Below are 24,762 nucleotides of genomic sequence, written 5' to 3'. Positions count from 1 at the left end.
GAGTGTTTGACCGCTGAAGCAGAAAGGAAGCCCCGTCTATGGAACACACGGTTGCAAGATTACCGCAATGCTGCGCTGCGAGACAGCCTGTGGGTGGAAGTGGCCACCAACTTGCAAGGTTTGGCGCCAGGCGGTAAGTGCGCTTGCATGCACGTTTTGCATGCACGTTTCCAGCACTAACTATTACGTTGCGCAGATGGTTCAGTTTAAACTTTGGAAAGGTCACGCCCTGAATAAAGCAAAAGGCGGAATTTACGAGAATTTACATGTGCCAAGAAAGCGGTCGCCGTCACGTCACCTTTTGACGGCAACGTTTTATTGGCGTTGGTTTCCTCGCTATGTCCCATCAGAAAGCGATGACATTTAATGCAATCGGTGTCTGCGCTATACGCAATACATAGCAGAGAAATTGCCTGCTGTTCGTGTACTTTTAAGCTTAACCATAAGTACTAGAAAACAAGCGCGAAGCAGCTGAAGCATCAATCTGGTGCGACCTCGGCAGCAACATGTTTTCGTGGTTAACGGCGCATTGCCCTTTTTGGACATCAGAACCATTCTCTATTTGTAATGTTAACGCAATTTCTTGCGGTAATGTTGCGCCGTCGCATGTTTGCGTTCACTGCTAAATAATTTGCAGCTTCTCCTGTTCTCAATCACCTGTTTTTTTTTTCTTTTACTACAGTGACACTAGACAAAGTATTCCAACGTTGGCGCAGTTTGCGCGACACCCACAGAAAAAAGCGACGCGAGAAGAAAGCTTCAGGCAAGAGCTGGTGTAAAAGTGACCCCAAAAGGAAGAAAAAAGAATGGTTGTATTTTACTTTGATGGAATTTCTGAAGGGTACCATGGAAGAACGCTTGTACGTATATTTTTCAGATTATAATGTGGGATGCAAATTGTAAGGGGTGCAAAGGGGTGTAAATTGTGCAAATCGTGAAACACGTTCTCAAAGAGACATTACAGTATAACAAACAGCTTTGGCTTGGCTTGCTGAGTTACAGGTCGGCACCACTGGAGGACGGCCGGTTGCTTGCCGAGCTGCTCAAGGGTCGGCACATCCGGTCCTGACTTCCTGACATTGCCCCGAACGTCGCTCGCCAACCAATCAAATGCGAGCAGAACAGCTACTGCGGAAGGCATCTGCATCAACTGCACACAGGAGACGTGTTGCGGCTAAAGGAAGAATAGACGTTGGGGCAGGAGGGGCCGTGTGACAGGAAAGTGGTTACACCGTCACGGCTGGTCATCACAGAAGATGGACAGGCGTTATGATGCAACAAGATGCACCTCCTTCCTATCCAAAGTACCTTTGTGGAAGGTGGCCCCGCAGAGTGCTGATGATGATGCTTGCTAATGGCACAAGGCCAGCTACGGCAGAGGCTGTCCCAGGGGCATCTGAAGCCCAAGTTCTTGATAACATGTAGTACTGGCCCACCATGCCTGAATCCCAATCTTCTTCAGCAACAACACAAGAGAGAGAGAGAAAACATTTATTGCCCAGTCACCGACCTTGGTCCAGGTCAGCTAAACGATGGAGGCTGAGGTGTCACTGTCTTCATAGTAGTCCAGAATGTGCTCGGAAATCTTCTGGACATGAAAGTAGAGATTATGTCTCTTCTGAGTGGAGGAGCGAGCCAAGTCTCCAATGAGGTGATAGGGGTCAGGGAGAGGGGAAGGTTCGATAGTGGCAGTGCCCGTAAGATTGAGAAATAGAGGGGTGAGCGTTGCAAGAAGGGCAGGTATGGGGACCAACGCACTTACGTATGCGATGTAAAATGTGGTGACATTGAAGGGAGTGGGTATGAGTCTGGCGGAAAATGATTTGGGCACGAGTGAGATGCACGTCTGGAGAAGGGTAGGCTTGACGGGCGATGCGATAGGAGAGTAGAGTGAATTTACGGGTCGCATGGATGGAGGATGGTACGAGATTGGCCAGAGCATAGACAGACTCGGGGATAAACCTCGGGAAAGCGCGTTTACTCTTGCATTGCCGTCCATGCTGGCATGGCCAGGTACCCATACCAGGACAGAGGTGTAGAGGATAGCTTTTGAGAGTGTCAGTCACTAGGTTAGAAGAGAAGGGGCTAATGGTTCGCGTTCGCCGTAATCGTGGCAAAACGTTTGGTATCACAATCACACTGCACATCACTCACTAGCTATGGCTTCGGCCACGATATAGGGCTGTGCGATCGTCATTAGCATGCACTAGGAATTAGTATAATAGTATGTCTTAGAAGTAAAGCGGCTCAGTCACTGGGATCGGTTGTTGATGGGTAATCCGCACACCCGATGAGGAGGCCACTCACCTCAAGGCTTGTCACGCTAGGGATCGAGAACGGAAACGAGTACAAAGAGCCAATGCAGACCACGCGGCCTCAGAGAATGCTCCCCAGAGACATCGGTGGGCCAAGTAAAGTCATTGCGAAGAAGAAGCAAATCTGCTGCTATCGTGGACTAAAACAGTTGTAATGGTCGTGAAGACTGCGTACAGCTTCGCTATCTCCAAATCTTACTTGTTAGTGTGAGCTCCCTTAACTTTTTTTCTTCTACATGTTGGCAGATAATCCACCTTTACTTACTATACTTCAAAAGCCCATAAGTTAATGTTTGCTTTTCTCCTTGTTTCTACGGATGAAGTTAACAAGAAGCTGTTATGGGGTTTTGTAAAGGCAGTTGCGAGTACTTATTATTTCTTTACAGCACAGTTCTCTCGACCATCTGTTCAGAATTTTAAGGAAGCCTAAGTGTCGTAGCGAAGTTTCACAGCAAATCGATTCACATGTTTAGAAGCGAATGTGATTAAACAGCAGAAGCAATGCGAAGTTTGTAAAAATTCGCAAACAAAACAAATTCCTTCAGTCTTCATTTCTGACGTACTGGTTTGATTTAAAAATGAGCATACCACAATTATACTAAGGCAACTGGTGTGCACATATAAATACCAGGTGCAAACATGATGTCGAAACAAAACATACAAAGTATTTTGTTACTTCGTCATTGTGTTCAAGTCGTTACCAATAAATAACAAGGTAAACGAACACATTACTAGCCCCATGACGTTCTTATCGCAAAAACACAAGCCCAAACAGATTCCCTCCACAAATCGGCTAAAAAACAACAATAGGCAATCTCTGAGCTCTGCCCTTGAGCACTGAGAACTGTGCCTTTGAGCTCGTAATGTCATAATCAATTTAGGCTGCTTTGCAACTCTCAATTGCAACAAGCAGGTTTTACTACGCACTGATACCACGCTTGCTGAATATTTTGAAATTTTAGAATGAAATGGTGTGTTTTTCAATGTTATAAAGTACCACTTGGTAGCATTAACAGCCTTATTCTCATGGCCGACAAGGCCACTAGGCTTCACAAAGTTCCTTTCCCGATGCCTCAGTTGCTCCTCGCTGGCGATGCCTCGGCAATCAGGGAACCTACATTGTTCTCCCATGCTTACGATATACGCTTGTGTACAATACACTGAAGGCAGGCAACGTGCAGTGGTGCCTGTGAAATTAATTAAAGATTCTAACCCAAAAGACACAAACGATTTCTTGAAACAAAGTTTTTTCTGCCTGTTGGTGCAACCAAGGATCTTACCCCGCAAACGTGACGGCCCTCTCAAGTGAGCGAATAAGTTTCCTTGCTTGGCATATGCCCGTGAAATAGTAGCGAAATATATTGTTTTATAAGTTTATGTGCATTCCGAATGGTAATGAGCAAATTGGTATGCGTTCATGAGCGTTTAATGAACCCTTCTCGATGCCAGCCAAGGGCCTTTGTGTTCCCGGTCAAGCCGCCTCTCTCGTTATACACATTAGCCTTTTTGACTTAAAAACAGCTGGCTTTTCATTTAAAGCAGGCATTGCATGTACTATTGCATATACAACACCGAAACAACACATGCCAAGGTTCAGCAGGCAAACCCTGTACTATTTTAGTGTGACTGCATTCATTACCGTCAAGGAGGTTGTATAGAACTTCTGGAGTGGAGATGGTGCTCGAAAACTGACGCCGACGGCCGCCATCTTGCCGTGGGTAGAAAACTCGTTCCGCGGTATGACGCATTGCAGTCGTCGCATAATGTACTTGTTTTTGCGGCGGGTTACGTTATATTATCGCTTCCGTTCTTTTTTCTTGACTTTTGTTTTGTTTTGCCAGTTGATTCTCTCATGCGGCTACCTTCAAGCGCACCGAGCTTTTCTTGCGCGCGTTCATTTCGCCGCATGTGGTTTCGGTTATGCTCCCCTCTCCGTGTTTCTAGTTAAGCGCTTCGCAAGTCGCCCGTGCGTGTGCCGGGGGCGCACAAATCTGGTAAATATTTACATTCTTGGGCGCTAACAACTAAAATAAACAGTAGACACAATGACATTTGTTTCTGCCCCATTCTTCCAAGCAAGCACCCCGCTGCAGGCAAGTCGAGATCACTAGCAAAGTAGGGAGGGTGCGCTATCCCAGATCGACACCAAAATTCAACATAACGACAATTCTTTTTCGCCAGGAGAAATACGCGGAATCCACATTCTCATTTTTTGCCAAAGAATGTTAGTCATTACTCGCAAAAGCATGGAAAGGCTCCTGAGTCAGTCCCAAAGAAAATTTCGCAGAATTCTGCTTGAAGAGCACCCTGGTCTCCTGGTGCCCTAGCTCTAACATCTGCCACTCCTCTATGCAAATCACCTTCCCCCGAGCCATCCAGTGCATTATGTACTTACGCCACAGCCCCTCAAGGAATGTGCCGTGGTATATTCGGGTACAACGTCCCCCGCATTGGCCACAAAATCGAGCACATCCTGCCCCCAAAAGAAACCAACACCACCAAAAAAACAAGAAATGGCACGTACAAATCCGCGTGTTCCATCAACAGTCACAGCCTGGATACCGTCGTCACCTTCTGCAAGTAGTTGGTCTCACCACTATTTCTATCAAGAGCGTAGCGTGGCCTGCTGGAAATGGCAGCCTGCACTGCGTTGAAAGAACTAGGGTTGCCCCCAGTCATAAGGAAACCAGCGTAGAATGCAGGCGCAAGATGGGGTCGCCGTATTTGCAAGTTATACGCCACCACAGGCTTTTGTAGGCAGGAATTCGACAACTGCACTTACAGTCATGGTTCACGAGGCCCAGTTCACCAGAGCACAGCGGTCGTAGACCCCGTGAAGACATGAGGCCACCTGAAGTAGAAAGCTGCATGCTCAGCCAGGTGTCTGCAGTTGTCACTCGCAGCTGCTTTTACCTGGTCTACCATATGGCCAGAGGTTATTGAGCGGCTCAGCACGGGCGGCATGGACAGGAACTCAGAAGAGACGTTATACACTCTGACTAGGGATTTGCAAGTCTCCTGCACCAATAGGTGCTTCCGACGAAACCAGCAGTTGGTGAAGGCACAAGCCAAGCTGGTTGCTGCCAAGAGTAACACCGATGGGCAGTGGGTCGTCCAGCCAACCATGGGTTCCACCCACACATCTTGCAGATGACATTGTGCAGGTAAAGCACTGAATTGTACTTTTCACTTCAACATTTAGAAGCCCTACTAACTTCAACCGTGCTAGTGTTTTCAGTATTCAAAGTATGTGGCATTGTGCAGCTATTTCAGAAATTGTGCTTCGAAAGCGCTGCATTTTGATATTTTGTTTCACTGTGTAATGGTCTCAGTTTTAGCTGTTTCAGGAAATTCTGCTTCGAAAGACCCGCCTTTTGATATTTTGTTTCACTCAGAAATGGTCTTAGTTTTTGCTTACCAAATATAGTTGTCTTAAGTCTTCTCAGTGCTCCTCCCAAGTTTCAAAACATGCAGTTCTGTCTTTTCTTTCCACAGACCATGCAAGTGTCAACTGAGAAAGCACAAACCCTTGAATGACAAGCGGCAGCAGTCAACGAGTACCATGTGGCCGAACGAGACGTGTGCATTTGTCATCATCAAAGTTTGGCACTGAGCTGAATCGGAAGGTGTAGTCGACAAAAGGGTTGCGGAACCTGAGAAGACCAAAGGATCCCTTAAGGGTCCCCTCAATTATGTAAATACGAATTATTTTTTGTCATAAATTCATAAGTAACAATTCATACATCTTACGATGCAGTACTTGTAGCAATATCACTTATGCTAACATTCTTCTTCACTAAATAGAACCTTAAATAGCCTAGGGTTATCCACACTAAGTTTTCCTGGGTATCACTGAAAGCTAGAAAACCATGCACTAATAGTGCAGTAAGCCCGTTGTCCCTCAAGGCTGATTCATAATTGCAGTTAGTAGGGTAACATTCCCTTAATTATCCTGAGGTCGTGTTTGTATCACACAAGGCATTGCGACAGAGCCTCTTGCTGCCCAGCGCTACGAAGAGGTTCTGAACAACCTCAACCTGGATGTAGCTGAAAGCAGCTGCGGGCTCCTTGAAAACTTGATTTCAGCCATGCACAATGAAGTAAACACAAGCGAGGTGCAAATATAGTTCAGAAACAAAACGAGGGTGGACAGCGATCATGCACAGTATGGTGGCGGCATCTTGGAGGACTGAGGTAAACTAGATGCTCCTACAGTCCACTGCAGGCTATATGGCTTACTGACGTATACTTGAAGACTTGTTTTTGTTACGTGATCGCAGAAGTCCCAAAACATGTGATTTGGGCGGGTGAATCAAAATTTAAACTTTAAACGACTAATTTGTCCACAAGGTATTGTTTGCTGCTGGACAAGTGCTCGGGGCACTATAAACACCAAATATTTACAAAAAAACTTGTATTTTGTCTGTGTGGGGTGTTTGAGACTGCCCCTCTAAAGCGGCTGCTATTACCAAAATTCAGTCTCTGCTATGTTAATCAACTTTTATTGTTGACTTTTTGTGATGTATTTCTAGGCCTGCATGTAAAAGCTCCCGGTAGATTACCTGGTAGAACCCCGGTAGAAGCTCCCGGTAGCTCCCGGTAGAACAATAGCCTTTGTTCCTATGTTGTGTGTATTTTGTTGTTGCAGGTTCACTTTAATTCCGGCCATAGCATCAAGGAGGCCGAATTTGCCTACATGATGGCGAGGTGGTAACCGGCTCACATGGCCCGTGAGTTGGCCCAGCACCTTTGGGACAGTAGGGAACTGGAGTATAGCACTCTGACCGGCCAGGCGGCCAACCGGCAGGAGCCAGGCGGAGTGGCCTCACTGCCGGCGACGCCTTCAAAAGTGGAGGACATAATGTGTAAAGTGGCAATTTTGGAGGTGGGAAGGTTGACTTACATAACCAAAATGTTATCATGCAGGTAGTACAGTTATGTAGCGAGCTGATTTGCCCCTTGCAGGCGGCCAAAAACTACCATGAAATTCCAAGCAAGCGCCCCCCTGCAGGCAAGTTGAGATCACTAGCAAAGTAGGGAGGGTGCGCTATCCCACATCGACCAGAAAATTCAACATAACGGCGACAATGCTTTCCCGCCAGGAGAAATACGCGGAATCCACATTCACCTAATTTTTTCACAAAGAATGTTAGTCATTACTCTCAAAAGCATCGAAAGGCTCCTGAGTCAGTCCCAAAAAAATCTCGCAAAATTCTGCTTGAAGTGCATTCTGGTCTCCAGGTGCCCTAGCTCTAACACCTGGCACTCGTCTATGCAGATCACCTTCCCAAGAGCCATCCAGTGCATTGCTTACGCCACAGCCCCTGAAGGAATGTGCCATGGTATAATTGGGTACAACGGCCCCCACATCGGCCGCAAAATCGAGCACATCCTGCCCCCAAAAGAAACCAACACTACCAAAACAGAAACAAGAAATGACACATACAGATCCGCGTTCCATCGACAGTCAGAGCCTGCATACCGTCGTCACCTGCTGTAAGTAGTTCGCCCTGTTGGTCCCACCAATATTTCTATCAAGAGCGCAGCAGGGCCTGCTGGAAATGGAAGCCTGCACCGCGTTGGAAAAGCTAGGGGTGCCCCCAGTCACAAGGAAACCAGCGTACAAATGCAGGCGCGAGATCGGGCCGCTGTATTTGCAAGTTATACGCCACCACAGGCTTTTGTAGGCAGGAATTCAACAACTGCACCTACAGTCATGGTTCACGAGGCCCAGTTCACTAGAACAAAGCGTTCGTAGACCCCATGAAGACAATGAGGCCACCTGAAGTAGGAAGCTGCATGCTCAGCCAGGTGTCTGCAGTTGTCACTCGCAGCTGTTTTTACCTGGTCTACCACTATGGCCAGAGGTTCATTGAGCGGCTCAGCACGGACGGCCTGGACAGGAACTCAGAAGAGACGTTATACACTCTGACTAGGGATTTGCAAGTCTCCTGCAACAACAGGTGCTTCCGACGAAACCAGCAGTTGGTGAAGGCACAAGGCGAGCTGGTTGCTGCCAAGAGTAACACCGATGGGCAGTGGGTCGCGTTCGGTCCCAGGGATCGGGCGGCCGGCTGTGTGGTTCATTTTGTCCATCGCGTTCCGCAACAATTCTGTATCGGGCTGCTAACCACAATGGGTATCGCAACAGTGGCCGATGCACGCCAGTGTTGCGATAGGGCATCCTTGTTGTGAGCCATCAGTTATTTCAGGGGGTGGCAACGTATGAAGACATTCCTTTGGACAGATGTTTGGAGCTCCCGCTTTGGCTTTGTAAGGCTCTAGTACTGAATAAATGAAATGAAAAGTGGGAGGAGGGTGACCATTTGGTAGAGGTTGTGGCACTCTTTATATCACAGTACTTTGTAAAATCAGCTTTGACACCACCTTCCCTTCCAATGATGGGGCTCTTAACACACTACAATCAATGGCTTATAACAAGCGTCCAAAATGAGGTGAAGACACAAGGCGAGCTGGTTGCTCCCAAGAGTAACATGGATGGCAGTGGCTCGTGTTTGGCACAAGGGATCGGGCGACTGGCTGTGGGGCTCGTTTTCTCCGTAGCTTTCCGCGCCATTCTGTACTGGCGCTGCTAACCCCAATGAAATACGATTATAGACTGACCATCACATGCCAGTGTTGTCTGTGTGCAGCGTGTTTAGGGGTGTGGACACTATGAAGCAAAAAAGAGAATTGATTGATTCTAGGGTTTAACGCGGTCATGCAACACAGGCGATGAGGCGCGCCATAGTTTAAGACGCGACCAAAGCCTGCTTTAACATGCAACAAGGATAAGTGCTCACACAAAGTCAGCTTACAAAACCAAGTGGAAAAGTAAAGTGCAAAGGGGAACAGAGTTGGTGGCACCTCATTTTAGAGACGCCACCAAACTACACACTGCTACGAGGTGTGTGATATATTAGGCTTAACTGCAAACACCTAATGTTTTTTTTTTCCTTGGTATTCAAAGAACACGGATATATCGAACACGGGTATATCGAATTATTGTCTATATCAAAATCATGAACTATCCCCTTGAAAATTCTGTGTATCAGTATAGGAATTCGTACGTTTATATCGAACTGTATTTTTCCCGACATTCGGTATATCGAACACCGCACGAGCTAGAAGGTGCTCTTCGGCGGTCGCTGCACCCCCGATTTCTGCGGTCGCTTGGTGCCTTGGCCGAAACCAAACAGGGACAGAAGCCGGGGTGTCGGAGCGTCACGCTTGCCTTTAGGTTTGGCTGAACAGCAATTGAAGGTCTTCAGTCAATCCTTCGTGGATATGCACACCAAAATAGAGACTGGGAGGCTAATGCTCATCAGGAAAAACAAGGGGCAGCTGAGGGCTGACAGCTACAACCACCTGAAAGACGCGATTGGAAGGAAAGACGCTGACACTTCTCAGCTGGTTCACATGGTGGTGCTCCCCGCAACTTTCACTGGGCGACCTCGCTACATGTGTGAGCCGACTCAAGATGCCGCGGCATATGTTCGCCACTGTGGCCGTCCCTACCTGTTTGTAACTTTCACCTGTAAGCCTCGATGGAAGGACATCACTGATGCATCGCTGCCGAAGCAGAAGTCTCATGACGGACACGACATAATAGCCAGGGTGTTCTATCTCAAGGTAAAAAACTGGTGTCTCTGTGTGCACAAGGGTTTTGTTTGGGATATTGCACTGCTTCATGGTGTCTGTCAAGTGCAGCAGGGGGGTCATCCTCATGTCCACATTTTTCTCTGGCTCGAGAAGCCAATCTCCCCTGGTATAATTGACCAAATAATCTCTGCTGAAATATCTGACCCTGACCAAGAACCCTTCCCTACGACATTGTCAAAGCCAACATGATTCATGGCTGCTCTGGCAGCGACAACTAATCTCCGTGCATGAAGCGAGGCAGCTGCAGCAAGAGGTTCCCCCCGCCATTCCTGAATGACACCAACAGGAGAAGATAGATACCCGCAGTACCGAAGGTCTCCATCTGACGGTGCATTCACCATCCAACTAAAAGGAACAAAGCTCAACAACCGGTGGTTGGTGACCTGTAACCCTGTCCTGTGACCCACTTTCAATGCCTACATAAGGGGGGCGAGGGTCTTAAAACTAACTTGTTTATTTATGGGTAGAAACTTATGAACATTTGCACACGGATGTGCTTTTCTCTGTAGATTTCAAATATGCAATTATATTTGAGCTGGTGCTGTTAGTTCAAAAGTTATCATACAAACTCTAAACCGCAATTAGGTAATTTCTTACGCAGCTTTAATGAACTTTCACACTGCATTTTGTCGCTTTTAATTACATGAATGGATAGCCAGAGAGTTCCCATACCCGATGACATTCTTCGTTTTTCTAAAGTTACGGCATCCTAAAAAAATATGTCAAGTACAAAAGATGGCAGTATTCGATATTTTGGCTCATCAAAATAACTGCAAGTCATTATTTATGCGTAGCCTAAACAGAAAAACTAAGATTGTCATCGGCTGCCTCAGGCTGCACTGAAAAAAATGGTACCAAGATTGACGTTATGAAGCAAAAAGAAGTTAACAAAAAGCTGCGTAAGGCTGAGGGAAGTGACCAAAAATATGAAACTGAGAAAACTGCATTTGAAGTTTGGCCATGTGTTATGAGATGAACCGTCAGTAGTGTAGCTTCAAAATTTCCCAGTAACAAAGACATGTTCTTCCGATTTTCAAATCTGTCTTTGGATTTCAAAAATGTCAACTAGAACTTGAGAGACAAAACGCCAAGTACAGACCCCATCAGGAATTTAGCAAAATTTATCAACTTCGGATCAATCGGCATTTTGCTAGCGTTGTGAAATCTGGTGGTGTCTTGGTGGCGTCGTGAAAACTGCAACAGTCCTTCGTAAAGGGCCATCATCTAAAGTGCCACATCACGCGATCTTGGAGATTAAGTGCCCTTTCGTTGACGACTGTAGGGACTTGATCCTAAGCAAGCGTTATGATGTAGTAGAAAAAGATGGCACCTACAGACTGTCTGAAAATGGCCCCAATGGCTACTACACACAGGTTCAGTACATGATGTTGTGTACTGGCATAATCCTTTGCCTGTTCTACGTATGGTCATTGAATGCTTCAATACTTGTAGAAGTTCCCTTTAATGCTGCCTACATTGAGACGACAACTCCAAGGGTTCGCAGGTTTTACTTTAACGCTATGCTACCATGCCTGCAGAAAATTCACAGGGATGGCAAGCTAGACTTGGGATCAGAGTACAAACAACTTGCCGAACTGTGAAATTTCTAGTAAATCGCATCGTCGTCAACAGCCTGCTCAGGTCCACCGCAGGACGAAGGCCTCTCCCACTGACCTCCAACCGCTCCTGTCCTGTTCCGCTCGAGTCCACTGTTAACTACCGAATTTCCCCATTTCATCCCTCCATCCTGTTATTGGCTTTACCCTTCTATACCAGCCTCTTGGTATCCACGCTGTTACCGTAATTATCCACTGGTTGACAGTCCGCCTAATTACATGGCCAGTCAGAGTACATTTTTTTCATTCCTTGAACAACGATATCTATTCTAGTTTCTTCCCTGATCCAGGTAGCTCGTTTCCTGTGCCTGAGTGGCACTATTCATTCCACGGCCCGTTGTGCCTAAGCTTGCTTTCGAGTGGTTTAGTAAGGTGCCAAGTTTCTTCTTCATATGTCATCACTGGTTGTATATTTTTCTTTTAGGTGAAAGTGGTAGCTTACTTTTCCTTGCTTGGGGTGCTTGCCGAGTGCTCCCCAGCCCTTGCTTATTCTTAGTCGGATTTTATTCTTGGTTGGGGGCAGTACTTGATCGAGGTAGGCATATTCTTTTGCCCCTAGCGTTTTGTTTCCCAAGGTGAAGAGGACACTTTCAAGCATGCTTATTTCTCATTACTTTATATTTATTTGTATTTATATTTAGCCCCATGCACGGCTCTGCCTTCTAATTGTAGTTCAAGCATTTTTCGCAGGTGTTCTGCAGTCTCACTATGCGAGACTATGCCGTCTCGAAACCTCAAACAACTCAAGTATTCTCCATTTGTTCTTAATCCTGTGTTCTCCCAGTCACGCTTTCGAATACCCCCTCCAGACATGCTCTGAATAGTTTTGGCGAGATGGTATCTCCCCATCTTACTTCCTTTTGGAATTGGAATTTATTGCTTTGCTAGTGAAGTGTTATCCTGCCTGTACATGCCATCTAGAAATCTTATGTAGGTCTCCTATTCCCTGGTCTTTTAATGTTTTTAGCACAGCTGCAGTGTGTACTGTTTTTAATGCCATGTAAAGGGGTTTAGTGTATTCTCTGGATTTTTCGGTCACTTGGTTGACAACATGAAAGTGATCCATGGTTGGTACATGGTCGGTACATCAGCTCTTCGGAGGCGGTTTGGAGAATCTTGCCGTGCCCTATTCATAGAGGTTTCCTTGTCTCCCATCTGCAAAAAGCTGTTTCTTTAGCTTTTCTTTTCCGATCTGCCCCATCACTTTTGGAAGGAAAATATAGAAATTATTATTATTATCTCACTGTTCATCTCAAGATTGCTTAGCATCTGTATTTTATTTCGCATGATCAGGCACAGATTATTAACCCTTAGAAGACAACACTGGCCTAATGAATGCCATAATGAATGCACTTCTTCCTGGAGAGAGAGCTCTGCAGTGCGGAGGATGAGAGAACTGTGGATGCTCGTGTGCAAGGGATGCAGAAGGAGATAAAAAGAGGAAAGTCCGAGATGTTGCACATCAAGGAGCATGTCAATAACATTTGCTGCTAGGAGGAGATGCATCGCAACAGACTTTCCATATATATCCATGGTGACAGACATGTACCCGGCACTGACCGTGCCGGATGTGGCAAATTTCAGCCGCTTTGTTTTTCCCTCTAGAAGCCCCAAAAGTACATCTGGTTTTACTTCGGCTATATCATGAAACAGATGCAATTCTACGAAGTGGAATTGTTGGATAAGTCAGTCTGAACTGTCAGGTTTGTTTCAGGCAGGCCAGAAAACCAGTAAAGTCGCAGTGTGCAGTTCATGGTTAGCTCCACTGACCACGTACAAGTATGCAATCGTCTGAATCTCAGTGCACATGCACAGAAGCACAGGCCATGTAGTAGCACGAGTTGTCTCATAATGAGCAATGCCTACCTTTCACCCCAATAACTGTCATACAGTTTTACCTTCGCTGCTGAATGTAACTACCAAAAAAGTTTTTTTGTGCAGAATGGCATTCGAACTTCAGTAATCCGAATTTATCGATAATTCAAACTGAATGACTTGGTCCAGTCAAGTCTCCATAGAAGTGAATGTATAAAAAATCTGTTAATGTGAAACCCAGTTATTAGGCTCCGTGCGCTGGTATGGTGGCGACACCGGCGACTAACAACCAGCGCCCCCTCCGGCCACTCCGGGCATATTCCGGATGTTCGCGCATCCCGTGCTCCTTCAGCCGAAGCGAAGCTACGGCCAGTGCTACGGCGCAATGGCCAGCAGCTCTGGGGAACACGTGCTGTATTGTGGCTTCAAAGGCATTGGCAATATTGACACATTTTTCAAAAGCGTCAAGCGTGGTCGCAAGCTGTTCGCCGCAAACCATGTTTACGCCGTCCGGGAAGAGTTGGCGAGCGCGGCCGGACCGTCTGACGTTTTCGGAAAGTGCGTCGCGCAAATGAAAGGTGTCGACTACGACGTTCGGTTGGAGGTGAGTAATATAATTGGGAATGACTTTCGTTCTAAACACTCTAACACTGCTGCATTTTATCAAGATTTCAGCGAACCCAAGGAAGATAGTCGGGGCAAGCTGCGGTTGTAAAGCCGGCTGCCGCGGCTGGTGCAAGCATGCTGCCGCGGTGGCTATTTACATCAACGAGCACGATGTCGTTTCGTGCACGGACGTGCCGTGTGAATGGAGGAAGCCGTCAGCTCGACCTACGCTTGACGCGAAGAAGTCTGTCGAGGAGCTTTATCCAAGTAAGGCTGTTTATCAGCATTCCTACGTTTGTATTGTAGACGGACGACGCCTGCGGCTGACGCCTCGCAGGCGTCGTCTGTCTTGCGGCCCGAAGACGGCCGTCGTTATGTGCGTGCCATACTCGTGAAGCTCGGCAACAGTCAGGCGCCGTGCAATGCCGTTCGCATAGGCCAATGCACCCAGACAGCGCGCGCGCGTCGACCCGGTGCTGGCGGAGTGCTTGATTAACGCAGTTTGGCCGTAAGGAAAGTAGGCAATAAATGAGGGCGCAGGGGGAAGATAATGTTCTGAAAGGGCAGGAAACGGAGCCAGGGTGAAGCTTGAAACCGCGGGGAAGGAGTGAGATTTCGGGCCGCGAGCGAGTACGGCAATTTCCTCGACGTCTTATTTTGTTGTCGAGCTTCAAGAGTACGGCACGCATATCACGACGGTAGCTGTGTGGCGCACTGCACGGTTGTTTGCTAACAATGGAGTGTTGGTTAGGGGGGAGTGACTCGCGACGCCTGCGAGGCGCCAGCCGTATTGTGCGCCCGCTACTGCGATCGACCCTTAGCGTCTAAACTTTGGTGCAGGCCGGCCACTACCAGTACCTACTCTCCAGCCTGTGGATCCAGCCGCAGTTCTCCAGGCGTTCCCGGGTGTAACCTGTTCTTTAGCCCGTGTGCTACAACCTCAAGACAGCCCAGTCGAGGAAGAGGGCCAAATTTTGCCTTCTGAAGAAAACGGCTCCTACCAGAATTTCATAACTATGATTTGCGGTGAGCGACGCCTCTGCGTCATGATGGAGGTGGCTGCAACCTCCCCACTCAGGGTGAGGCAGCTGCACATGGATGTCACATTGACAAAAAAAGATAAAATGTTTTACGACAAGTTCGTAGAAAAAATCTCGATGAGATTGTTGAAATAGCCTTCATAACAAAGGGCCAGGCAGCAGTACGGAGGTTTGTTATTTACTTTTTTTTCTACTAAAATAGCTTGTTTACACACCATGTTCATCAAGAAAATTTGTTTATGCAGGTGGCACACGGAACGGCAGGTCCGTATAAGCAGCTCGAATGCTCACAGAGTGAAAACTCGCAGAGGAACCTACGAGACGCTAGCCTCCTCCATGGCGTCACACAAGCCGTTTTGGTCCCGCGCCACCTCACACGGTAAATTTAACACCAATTGTTTTTTAATTTAAAGTGCACTTCATTCAGTTTCTTAGTAGCACTTACTTCTGATGGTTACGAAATATTTCTTGCTGCATGTGCTGCTGCAGGCATGGATACGGAAGACATTGCGAGGCAGGAGCTGGAGGTGGCACTCGGCATACCCGTGCAACAGGTAAATACAGATCAATTTGTCGTTTCAAGTGCACGGGCCACAAATAAGGCTGGAGGTGTGCTGATTTGTTTGGTTCGTGATGTTTAGTACGGCACATTGTTTAGTATCGTCTTCATTTCCCTAAGCACGCAAACATTGTAAAAGCTCACTCTGTGCTGTTCTCACTTTTTTAACAGGTTGGCCTGGTCGTCGACCCTGACCAACCATGGCTTTGCTGCAGCCCAGACGGCATCATTTCAACAGGCAGCACAACTCAACTTGTAGAAATCAAGTGCCCGTACCTCCTCAAGGACACCCTGCTCTTGAACCCGGAGAAAGAAAGCTTCGTGTCTTTCATACGTTACGTGAATGGGCAGCTCACGTTGAAAAAAACACATGCGTATTACACTCAGATTATGGTAATGCTCTATGTACTTGGGCTAAACAGTGCGCAGTTATTCGTGTACTCGTCACAGCAGAGTATTGCAGTTGTGGTTGAAAAAGATGATGCCTTTTTGGCCGAGTACGTTCCCAAGCTGGAATGGTTTTATTTCACTTACCTAATTCGGGCTATAATGAAGCGTCAAACACACCACGGTTAGGGTTTTTTTTCAGTGATCTGACATTGCTAGCTAGAAAGGCCAGCACTCTGCCTCTGATGGCACGGGTAGTGCACTGTGTGAAATGACCAGCTAGGTTATTAATGTGTGCCTGCAAAGAAATCCTTTCTGCATTACGTTGGCATTTCAGATTTGCTTCCCAGCATTATGAGACGACCTAAAGGGGCCATGAAAAAAATACTAGTTTTATTCTGTGTTTACATGTTTGTTCGTAACTTCCATTGTTAACCTCACCATTCTTGCTGTTATGAAAAGAATGTGCCCTTTCAAATAGCTCATTCTGCGAACTATTGGATTTCGTCGGTCTCAGCCAATTGCAACCGGCTGTCCATAATAAGTCACAAGTTCTGTGTTGGAAATAAGCTAATGGGTCACATGGCCATTCTTTTTTTCCTAATTACATAGCTTATTTGACTGAAGTTTGCGTCAAAAGTGGTGTCAGTGTAATTCTAACAAGGCAATCTTGCGAATGAACCTAACTTGCATTGTGTTTTTATGTTAAGCGACCAGTCTAGTCCTTTTGTGAATTGTTTTAGTAATTCCTCTTCCCATTTGGCATTTCATGTTGAGGCTTTCAGGATGTTGTTTCTTGCCCCATTTTGGGATCTACTCTCTTGTGTTCCTGAAACGAGTTATTCGTAGCTGCACATTTAATGCGCTATGAAAACTGCCTTTGTTGAGCCATCAGTCTTGTGAATTCATTATTTACTAGTTTGATCCTACCATAATAGCATAGTAGTGTGTTTTGTCTCCATCCTTTTGAAGAGGCACAAACAATAGAAAATTAGCACAAAAGATGACTAATTAGTTGTCTGTGCCTTTGTTTTTTTGCATTCATGTGAAGCATATCATGCTGCCTTGTACGTGCACTTTTGCAGCGAGTCTTGCACTGCAAAGAAATTAGGGACTCTGTAGCCATACCTTATTTGTCTTGCCCCACACTTGTTTTTTTATTACCTACTACCGCTGATTGTGGGCTGGGGAGATTGAAAGTAAACTGGCCTATTGGTATTTGTTTTTGACATCCATCAGGCTGCATGATGCCAGTGCAATGTGATCACTAGTCCTTCCAGTGCATGTTGTCGCTTTGTCGAATGCCATAGAATTGCTCATTCAGTGAAGTTCTCATTCACTTCACTCATTCGCAGTGTTGGATGCTGTTTGAAAAATGAGTGAAAACCGAAACTTCAGTGAAGTTCGTGTACTTTAGAGTCATCTCATTCCTTTGTTCTGATGTACCTAGGCTAAAAAAACTCGTATCTAAGTCATGTTCACCATGCCATCTTCTTTCTGCTCGTTGCAATTTTGTATTATAGGATAGAAAAAATGCCTATATTTATATGCTGACTTTGTTTTGTAGGATGTAAATAGTCAATGCAAGGTGGCTTATGTTCTGTTTTGCAGACAAAAACCAGGCTGCCTAAAAAGGAATGTTCATGAATCAACAAAACAAATAAAGCAGCTCACAAGCATTCATAAATGGTCTTTTATTAAAGGCATGCGTGTTACAGTGTCTGGACCTGAACCCACAGCATAGCAGTTTCAAGGCTGTTGTAATTGCTACCCATACCTGCCATGTTTGCCAGGGCAGTATTAAGGAAATACAGCCAGAGGTGAGGGGGGGGGGGGAGAAAAATTTCCACGCTTTTTTATTTATTTACAACACATCTCGAACTGAATGGTTTTGTACAAACTACTAACAAGCAACACCACTGATCACTTGCTAAATCTTTGGCATGGCTGACGCCGCCCTTTTCTGGAAATACTGTTGAGTGTAACAAATATTGGCCCCTGTGACACTTCAGCAAAAGAACGTGACCAAGGGTTGGGTCGGGCACGGATGCTTGGAACTTGGTGAGATTTTTAACTGCAGGGCTGATCAAGCTTGAGCTCTCGCCATATTGAATGTTAAAAAAAACTCCACTGGGCAAAGTGGAGAGGGGACACATGCTAGCCGAGAAGTGTGAGAGAAAGTGGCGTGGAGGCAATGATTCCGCAAGCAGGTGTTGGGAGCGTGCGCTTCAAGAAAAAATGCCTCCTGTGGTCAGAATCGAACCTGGGTCCCTCGCGCAATGAAACTGGCAGGGCGCCCCGCATTTTTGAGTTCCTAGGATGGGCGTTGCGCCGCCGCGGTGGCTCAGTGGCTAAGGCGTTGCGCTGCTGAGCACGAGGTCGCGGGTTCGATTCCCGGCCGTGGCGGTCGCTTTTCTGATGGAGGCGAAAAGCAAAAACGCCCGTGTGTGCGAGATTTCGGCGCACGATAAAGATCCCCAGGTGGTCAAAATTAATCCGGAGCCCTCCACTACGGCGCGCCTCATCGCCTGCGTTGCGTCGGCGCGTTAAACCCTACAATCAATCAATCAAGGATGGGCGTTGGCAGGCACCTCATAGCCCAGGTCTAGCTTCAGTTTATTAAGCCCCACTACCAATCAACCACAACGTGTCGCACACTGCACATGAAAACTTTACGGGGACTTTCTTCACTCGTACCATCATCACTCAGAACCTTCCTTTATTACCGGGGCCTGAAGGTTTGTGAGTATGCAGCACATGCGCATGATGTCACTCATGTAGGGTACCAAGTCAATTGGCACCCTTACATTTAGAATGTTGAACAATTTTATGCGTTGGATGACGCGCTCTACATGTATGCGAACTTGAGCCACGTGATACGTTTGTAGCATTTCCTCGTGCGTGAATTGGGCATTGCCTTTCGAAAAAGGTGGTAAAACTAGAACGGCCTTTTGCCCTTGCAGTGGTGCCCTGATTCCAGGAAATCCTTTGTCAGCCAACACGACATCTCCCAGCTGCACTCGGTCAAGAAAACCCGAGTCCACTGTGATGTATGAAGAAGAAGAAGAAGAAGTTGTGGTTTTTTGGCACAGCAACCTCTCGGTTATAATGCGCCAGACGCAGGGTAGAATAGTTATGCAACGGTTAAACGATGTTATTCAAGGTGTTGTGAAGATTACAAACATTTTAAAAGGACTCAAAGATGCACATAGCTAAAACCGGTGTAGAAGGCCGGTGTCCTCAAAAAATTTGAAAACGTTACTAAAATCCACCAACGGTTCATCACTAAGTAAAAGCGCAGGGTGTAAAGGGATGCAAAAGGTGTATAATGCTTTGAAATGTCTAATGCGTGCTGCTTCAAGGTGTGGGCAGCTTATTAAAACATGGAGTACGGTAAGAGGATCTCCACAGTGGTCACACACGGGTTTCTGTTCATTCTGGATCAGGAAGCCGTGTGTGAGCACAGTGTGACCTATTCGCAGTCGGCATAAAATAACCTCATAAAAACGATTTCTGTGTCTGCAACTTTTCCATTCAGATAGGTATGGTTTCACTAGGTGTAACTTATTTTCAGTCTGTCTGTCCCATTCAGTTTGCCAGTACATTGTAATGGACTTTCGTATGGTGTTCCGAAGGTCCTGGTAAGGAACCTTGGACTTCGTTATTGCACAATGCTTAGTATCGTATGCTGCTCTATCGACAGTTTCATTTTCTGGAATGCCAATGTGGCTTGGTATCCAACAAAAGACGACACTAACCCCTGCCGATGTAAGGCGGCACAGTCGATTTTTTAGCATACCTACAGCCGCATTTTTGGAAGGGACAAGGGAGGTCAAAGCACGTATGGCGCTTAAGGAATCTGTAAAAATCGCCACTTTTTGTAGTCCACTTGCTATTACGTCTTCAATAGCTGAGGTTATACCAAAAACCTCTGCAGTGAAGACACTGCCCTCATCAGCTATCCTCTCAGCTACAGTAACTGCCGACGAGTTTACAAAAGCATAACCAGTATGACCAGCAGTTTTTGAACCATCAGTAAAGTAGTGGCAATAGCTACTGTATTTATCCTTAAGTGCAAGAAATTCTTGGCGCAAAAACTGGTGTGGAAAAGCTTTCTTGTCGTATTTTAACAGCGACAGGTCACATTTGACAGCACTATAGTCCCAAGGGGCTAAAGCATCCGATAAACTCAAAAGAGTTGGCGGGCATATCTTGAAAGAGTACAGAGTCATGCACTCCTCCAAACGGAGGGCAAGAGGGCGGACCACTCTTGGTTTGTTCTCATAGAGCTTCTTGTACTTATTTTCAAACAATTCTTCGGCACAAGGATGGTCATTTATGCGTGCTATTTTGGCTGCATATACTCCACTTAGGTACGCTCGACGGTACTGCAGAGGCCACTCATTGCACTCAACGTAAAGACTAGCAACAGGGGAGGTACGATATGCACCTGAGGCAAGTCTTAGGCCCAAGTTTTGCACTGGATCGAGTGAGGTGAGAACAGATTGGCGAGCTGACCCATAAACAATGCAGTCGTAATCAAGACGAGACCGTACAAGTGAGCCATAAATTCTGAGCAAACATGCGCGGTCGGCCCCCCATGACTTGTGCGACAAAATTTTCAATATGTTAAGTGTCCTCATGCAGGTCATTTTGAGTGTCTTTATGTGAGCCCCAAACGTTAATTTGGAGTCATAAATGATGCCCAAGAATTTGTGCTCACTGTGTACTGGAACGAGCATATCCCTAATTTTTATTTCAGGCTTGGCATGAATACCTCGTTTCCGCGCGAAGCACACACATGCACACTTCTCAGGAGCAAAGCGAAAACCGTTTTCATCTGCCCATCGTTGCAACCGATTGACCGTAGTCTGGATTTGTCTTTCACAGACTGATTGGTTACATGACGAAAAGGCAATCTGCAGGTCATCGACGTAAAGGGAGTACATAACCGGTCGAGGAATAACCTTTGCCAAGGAATTTATTTTAATGGCGAAGAGTGTCACACTTAGCACACTGCCCTGAGGTACTCCATTTTCCTGGCTGAAAGAACGGGAGACTGCATTGCCCAGTCTCACAGTAAAGGTTCGTTCTTGAAGAAAATCTTGTACACATGAAAACATTCGCCCTCCGATTCCCATTGCTGCCATATCCTGCAGAATTCCATACCGCCAAGTGGTATCATAAGCCTTAGCCATATCAAAAAAGACAGCAAGGCAAAACTGGTTGTTAACGAAAGCATCTCGTATCATTGTTTCAAGCCGAACAAGGTGGTCAGTTGTAGACCGAAACTGCCGAAAACCACATTGAAACCTGTCTAAGTAACCTGAACGTTCGAGAACAAAGACCAATCTAAAATTGACTATCCGCTCAAATGTCTTGCACAGACAACTGGTCAACGTTATGGGTTGGTAGCTTGATGGACAGTCGGGTGGCTTGCCATCTTTCAGTAACGGAATTACGACAGCCTTTTTCCATGCTTTGGGCAGCCTACCCGTTTTCCAGATTTTATTAAAGAACTTCAGAAGCACTTCTAAGCAGCTATCATTTAGGTGTTGTAGAAAAGCGTAGTGAATGAGGTCAGGGCCAACAGAAGTAGCCTTGCACTGAGCTAGTGCTCTTTTAAGTTCGTACAATGTAAATTCTTGGTTATAGTCTTCAGTGTTGTTGCTAGTATTTTTAATCCTGAGCTTTTCAGCACTAGCCTTATGTCTCATGAACTCTTGTGTGTAATTTTTATCGCTAGAAACATCTGAAAAGTGGGCACCTAAAACATCCGCTTGCGTTTGCAACAAATCATTCCCACCGTCGGTATCCGAAGCTCTGCCCCCATATGCTTTGGACACAAACGTCACCGCTCCGTTTGGGAGAATTGCAACAAGGAACTTCAAGGTGTAGGTGCCCTTGTAGTGGGAAAACAATGCCCTCCGCTGTTCGATGGTGGGAGGCTCCTCCGTCCTTAGCTCAGTGCAGTCGATAATAAACCGACACTCTGGGTAGTGCACCCTAAAGCAAGGAGGCATGGCTGCCTGCACTACAGCGGTCGGTGGCTCAGGTATCCACCTCTCCATGGCCCTCAGCAAGTTGCTCAATATGAAATAGAATATTCGACTTGCAGTTGCCCGGTGGATGCCGAATAACACACCGATGCTGGCAAAAGACAGGCCCAGCTTCATCTTCATTAAAAAAATAACGAGCTTTTGAGAAATAGGCACATCACTACTTCTAACCACTAGCGGTGCCAACAGTGACACGAGGAGTGCAAATGCATTGGCACTTACGCCACACAGCTCCGTAAAGGAATCTTCCCTTTCATTTAGGGACCTGTACCCAGTAAACACACAGCTTCGCTCCTCATCGCCACAAGTTACTGTACGCTTCGGAATAACATCTATATGAGTAGCGCAATCTTCACTGCCAACATGGCACACTTGGGTCGATGCTGTGCCATTCGACGTCACCGACAGGAAGATGTTGCAGGAGCCTTTGCACGAATCTCCGTCGGTCTGAGTCATCTGCAGAAGATGTTGCACATGCTGACGTGACACCTCTGAAGGTAATTAAATAAACCGGCAATCATGCTGCCAAAGTCAAATAAAAACAGTGGAGCAGTGTGATAATCACAGTGCCACTAAGTAAAAGTGTGTTGATTTAAGACAACAATGAAAGCCTCCTCACTCGTGACAGATGAAATAACAAAGTTAGAGAAAAAATAAACAAACAAAGTTCCGTGATTTTGGTGCAAACTGGAAGCAGAGTACCAGAAACCGACGTTCGCAAAGTGTAATCATAAAAACAAGCAAGTAGGCGGCTCACCACAGATACGGAGCTCGTGCTTTCTTGTGCTGACGCTGCTTCACTGACAACAAAGGAAAGCAAGTATTCACTTTCAGCATCTTCAGCAAAGTCCCGTGTCCCATCTCCCTGCGGCAACGAAGCATCTGTCACGATGTCTGTACTCGACGCAACCGCTGTTACACGGGCAGAAGCTCGACGCTCAGACCTAGAAAGTGGTAAGCAGCGATGAGCATCGGAACGCTGGAGAACGAACAAATATACGCATTGCCAAAATATGAGCAAAACGTCATACTAATGTGCAGGGGAGAAGACGTTCTGCGACAAAAAAAAAGGCCGTTCACACTGCCATTTACCAAACATGATTAACGCACGCATTTAGGCTTATTTTGTTAAGCCGCAGCCGGTCAGACGTGCTCGGGAGCACGTCCAAACCGTCCGTGGTTCAGCCGGCGGTACTTGCCTCTGGAATCTCTCCAGTTTTGTGTCACCCAGGCCGCCGTCTCGTCAACCGTAGCACGCCGGGAAGATTGTTGGGACGTAAGCTGGGTGCATGGCGACCGAGCTTTTGTCGTTGCCGACGAAGTGCGCGCTGCATATGCGTGTTTCACCACGCACTGGCTGCCACAGGTCCCCGCTTGGGCTGATCGCGGACGCGAAGAGACAGAAGATCGCCAAATATAAACCACAATTGCAAAAAAAATCAGCATGACAGACTTCTGAATCCGTAATAAGGCACTGTTTACCTCGCACGTCGTACTGCTCGGATCCATCGTTGTCGTCTGTCCATTTCGTACGGTTTCCAGGGGAACCGATAGAATTTGATCTTCGGAAGCTTGCCCAGGGTGTTTTTATAGCTGTTGTGACAGCCGTAAACACAGCAGTACACAGAAGTACTCATTCCGACTTCCACTTTATCGCAACGACGCCGAAATCTCCGCACGGCTACCCGGCGCGGACGAGCGGACACATCCGGAAAACGACAAAGTCGCCGTAAGGTGGCGCTGTGATCTCGCTCAAAACACCAGCGCACGGAGCCTATAGGGCCACGGATAAATCAAACTGCATGCCCCCGCGCCAGTGCTCTGGTGCCTCGCACATGGCCAAAGAAACCTACCCTGTGCCTACATGCAGGGCTGCGTTAAATGGAGACCGCAGAACAAGGTAACACCAATCTAAGTCCTGTATGGCGGGCCAATATTGTGGCTGACACATTCTATGCAATTTCGATCAATGGGGACGCGAGTACAGTAGTGCTAAGAGATGCAGGCATCATATCACAGGTCAAAAGCACAGAAACTGTGGCTGCCAATGACGACTAGGATGAAGCATATTGCCACTGGTAGCGCAGAAGTTACGGCCGGACGAAATGCATCCAGCCACTTCTGCAGTTTTTAAGAAGGCAAAAATGAGGCTTTCCGCAACAAGTGTTTGTCGGAGGAAAAAATGCTGCCTGTCGCCTTTAGCAACCAAAAGGCAGGCCAGAAGCACACGCTTTTTTCAAGAATCAAAGAGTTGACATGCTGCACGGCTTCCCACTTGCAGTATACTCCACTGAATTAATGCTTACGGTGCAATTACACGAAGGACGAAAAGAGTGGCTAGGACAAGCACTTGTCCTTGTTGCCACTCTCTTCATCCTTTGTGCACTAAGCATCCTTTGTGCTGTAATGCTAACGCTGTAAGCAATTTTTTCCATGAAGTACCCATTCGCCCAAACTCTCACGTTAATGCAGTATACTGTAGTTATTGTTCACGTTCATTACTCCAAACTTTCATTAATTCGAACTGAGATCGCGTCGCCTTGGGGTTCAAAATAACGAGCTCTAACAGCAGTGTTTTCCTTTAAGCTCTCAGTAATGCATCAGCATGCCATCATGGCACTGTCAAGGAAAGAAATCCCGTTAATTAAGGGCAATCATTGGATGATGGGCGGTCCATCCACAACGGACTGTCAATGGCTACAT

The 24,762-nt window shown here is 46.6% G+C and overlaps 1 protein-coding gene across 1 annotated transcript in view; it reads right to left on the bottom strand.

The window, feature by feature from the left end:
- The window catches only part of LOC144167954 (uncharacterized), a 77,660-nt gene that overhangs the window by 14,215 nt on the left and 38,683 nt on the right, over positions 1-24,762 (bottom strand). The window contains exons 2-3 of the mRNA XM_077697069.1: positions 22,817-23,438; positions 20,583-22,515 (exon numbers count right to left, since the gene is read on the bottom strand). Coding sequence (XP_077553195.1) covers positions 20,583-22,515 — 1,933 coding nt within the window. The 5' untranslated portion in view covers positions 22,817-23,438. The remainder of the gene's footprint in view (positions 1-20,582; positions 22,516-22,816; positions 23,439-24,762) is intronic.

Source organism: Haemaphysalis longicornis, unplaced genomic scaffold (genome assembly GCF_048455015.1).
Source record: "Haemaphysalis longicornis isolate Haplotype H1 unplaced genomic scaffold, Haemaphysalis longicornis Haplotype H1 scaffold_2, whole genome shotgun sequence".
Classification (NCBI taxonomy): Eukaryota; Metazoa; Arthropoda; class Arachnida; order Ixodida; family Ixodidae; genus Haemaphysalis; species Haemaphysalis longicornis.
Note: the sequence above shows the minus strand (reverse complement) of the source record. Positions and strands in the feature narration are given on the sequence as shown.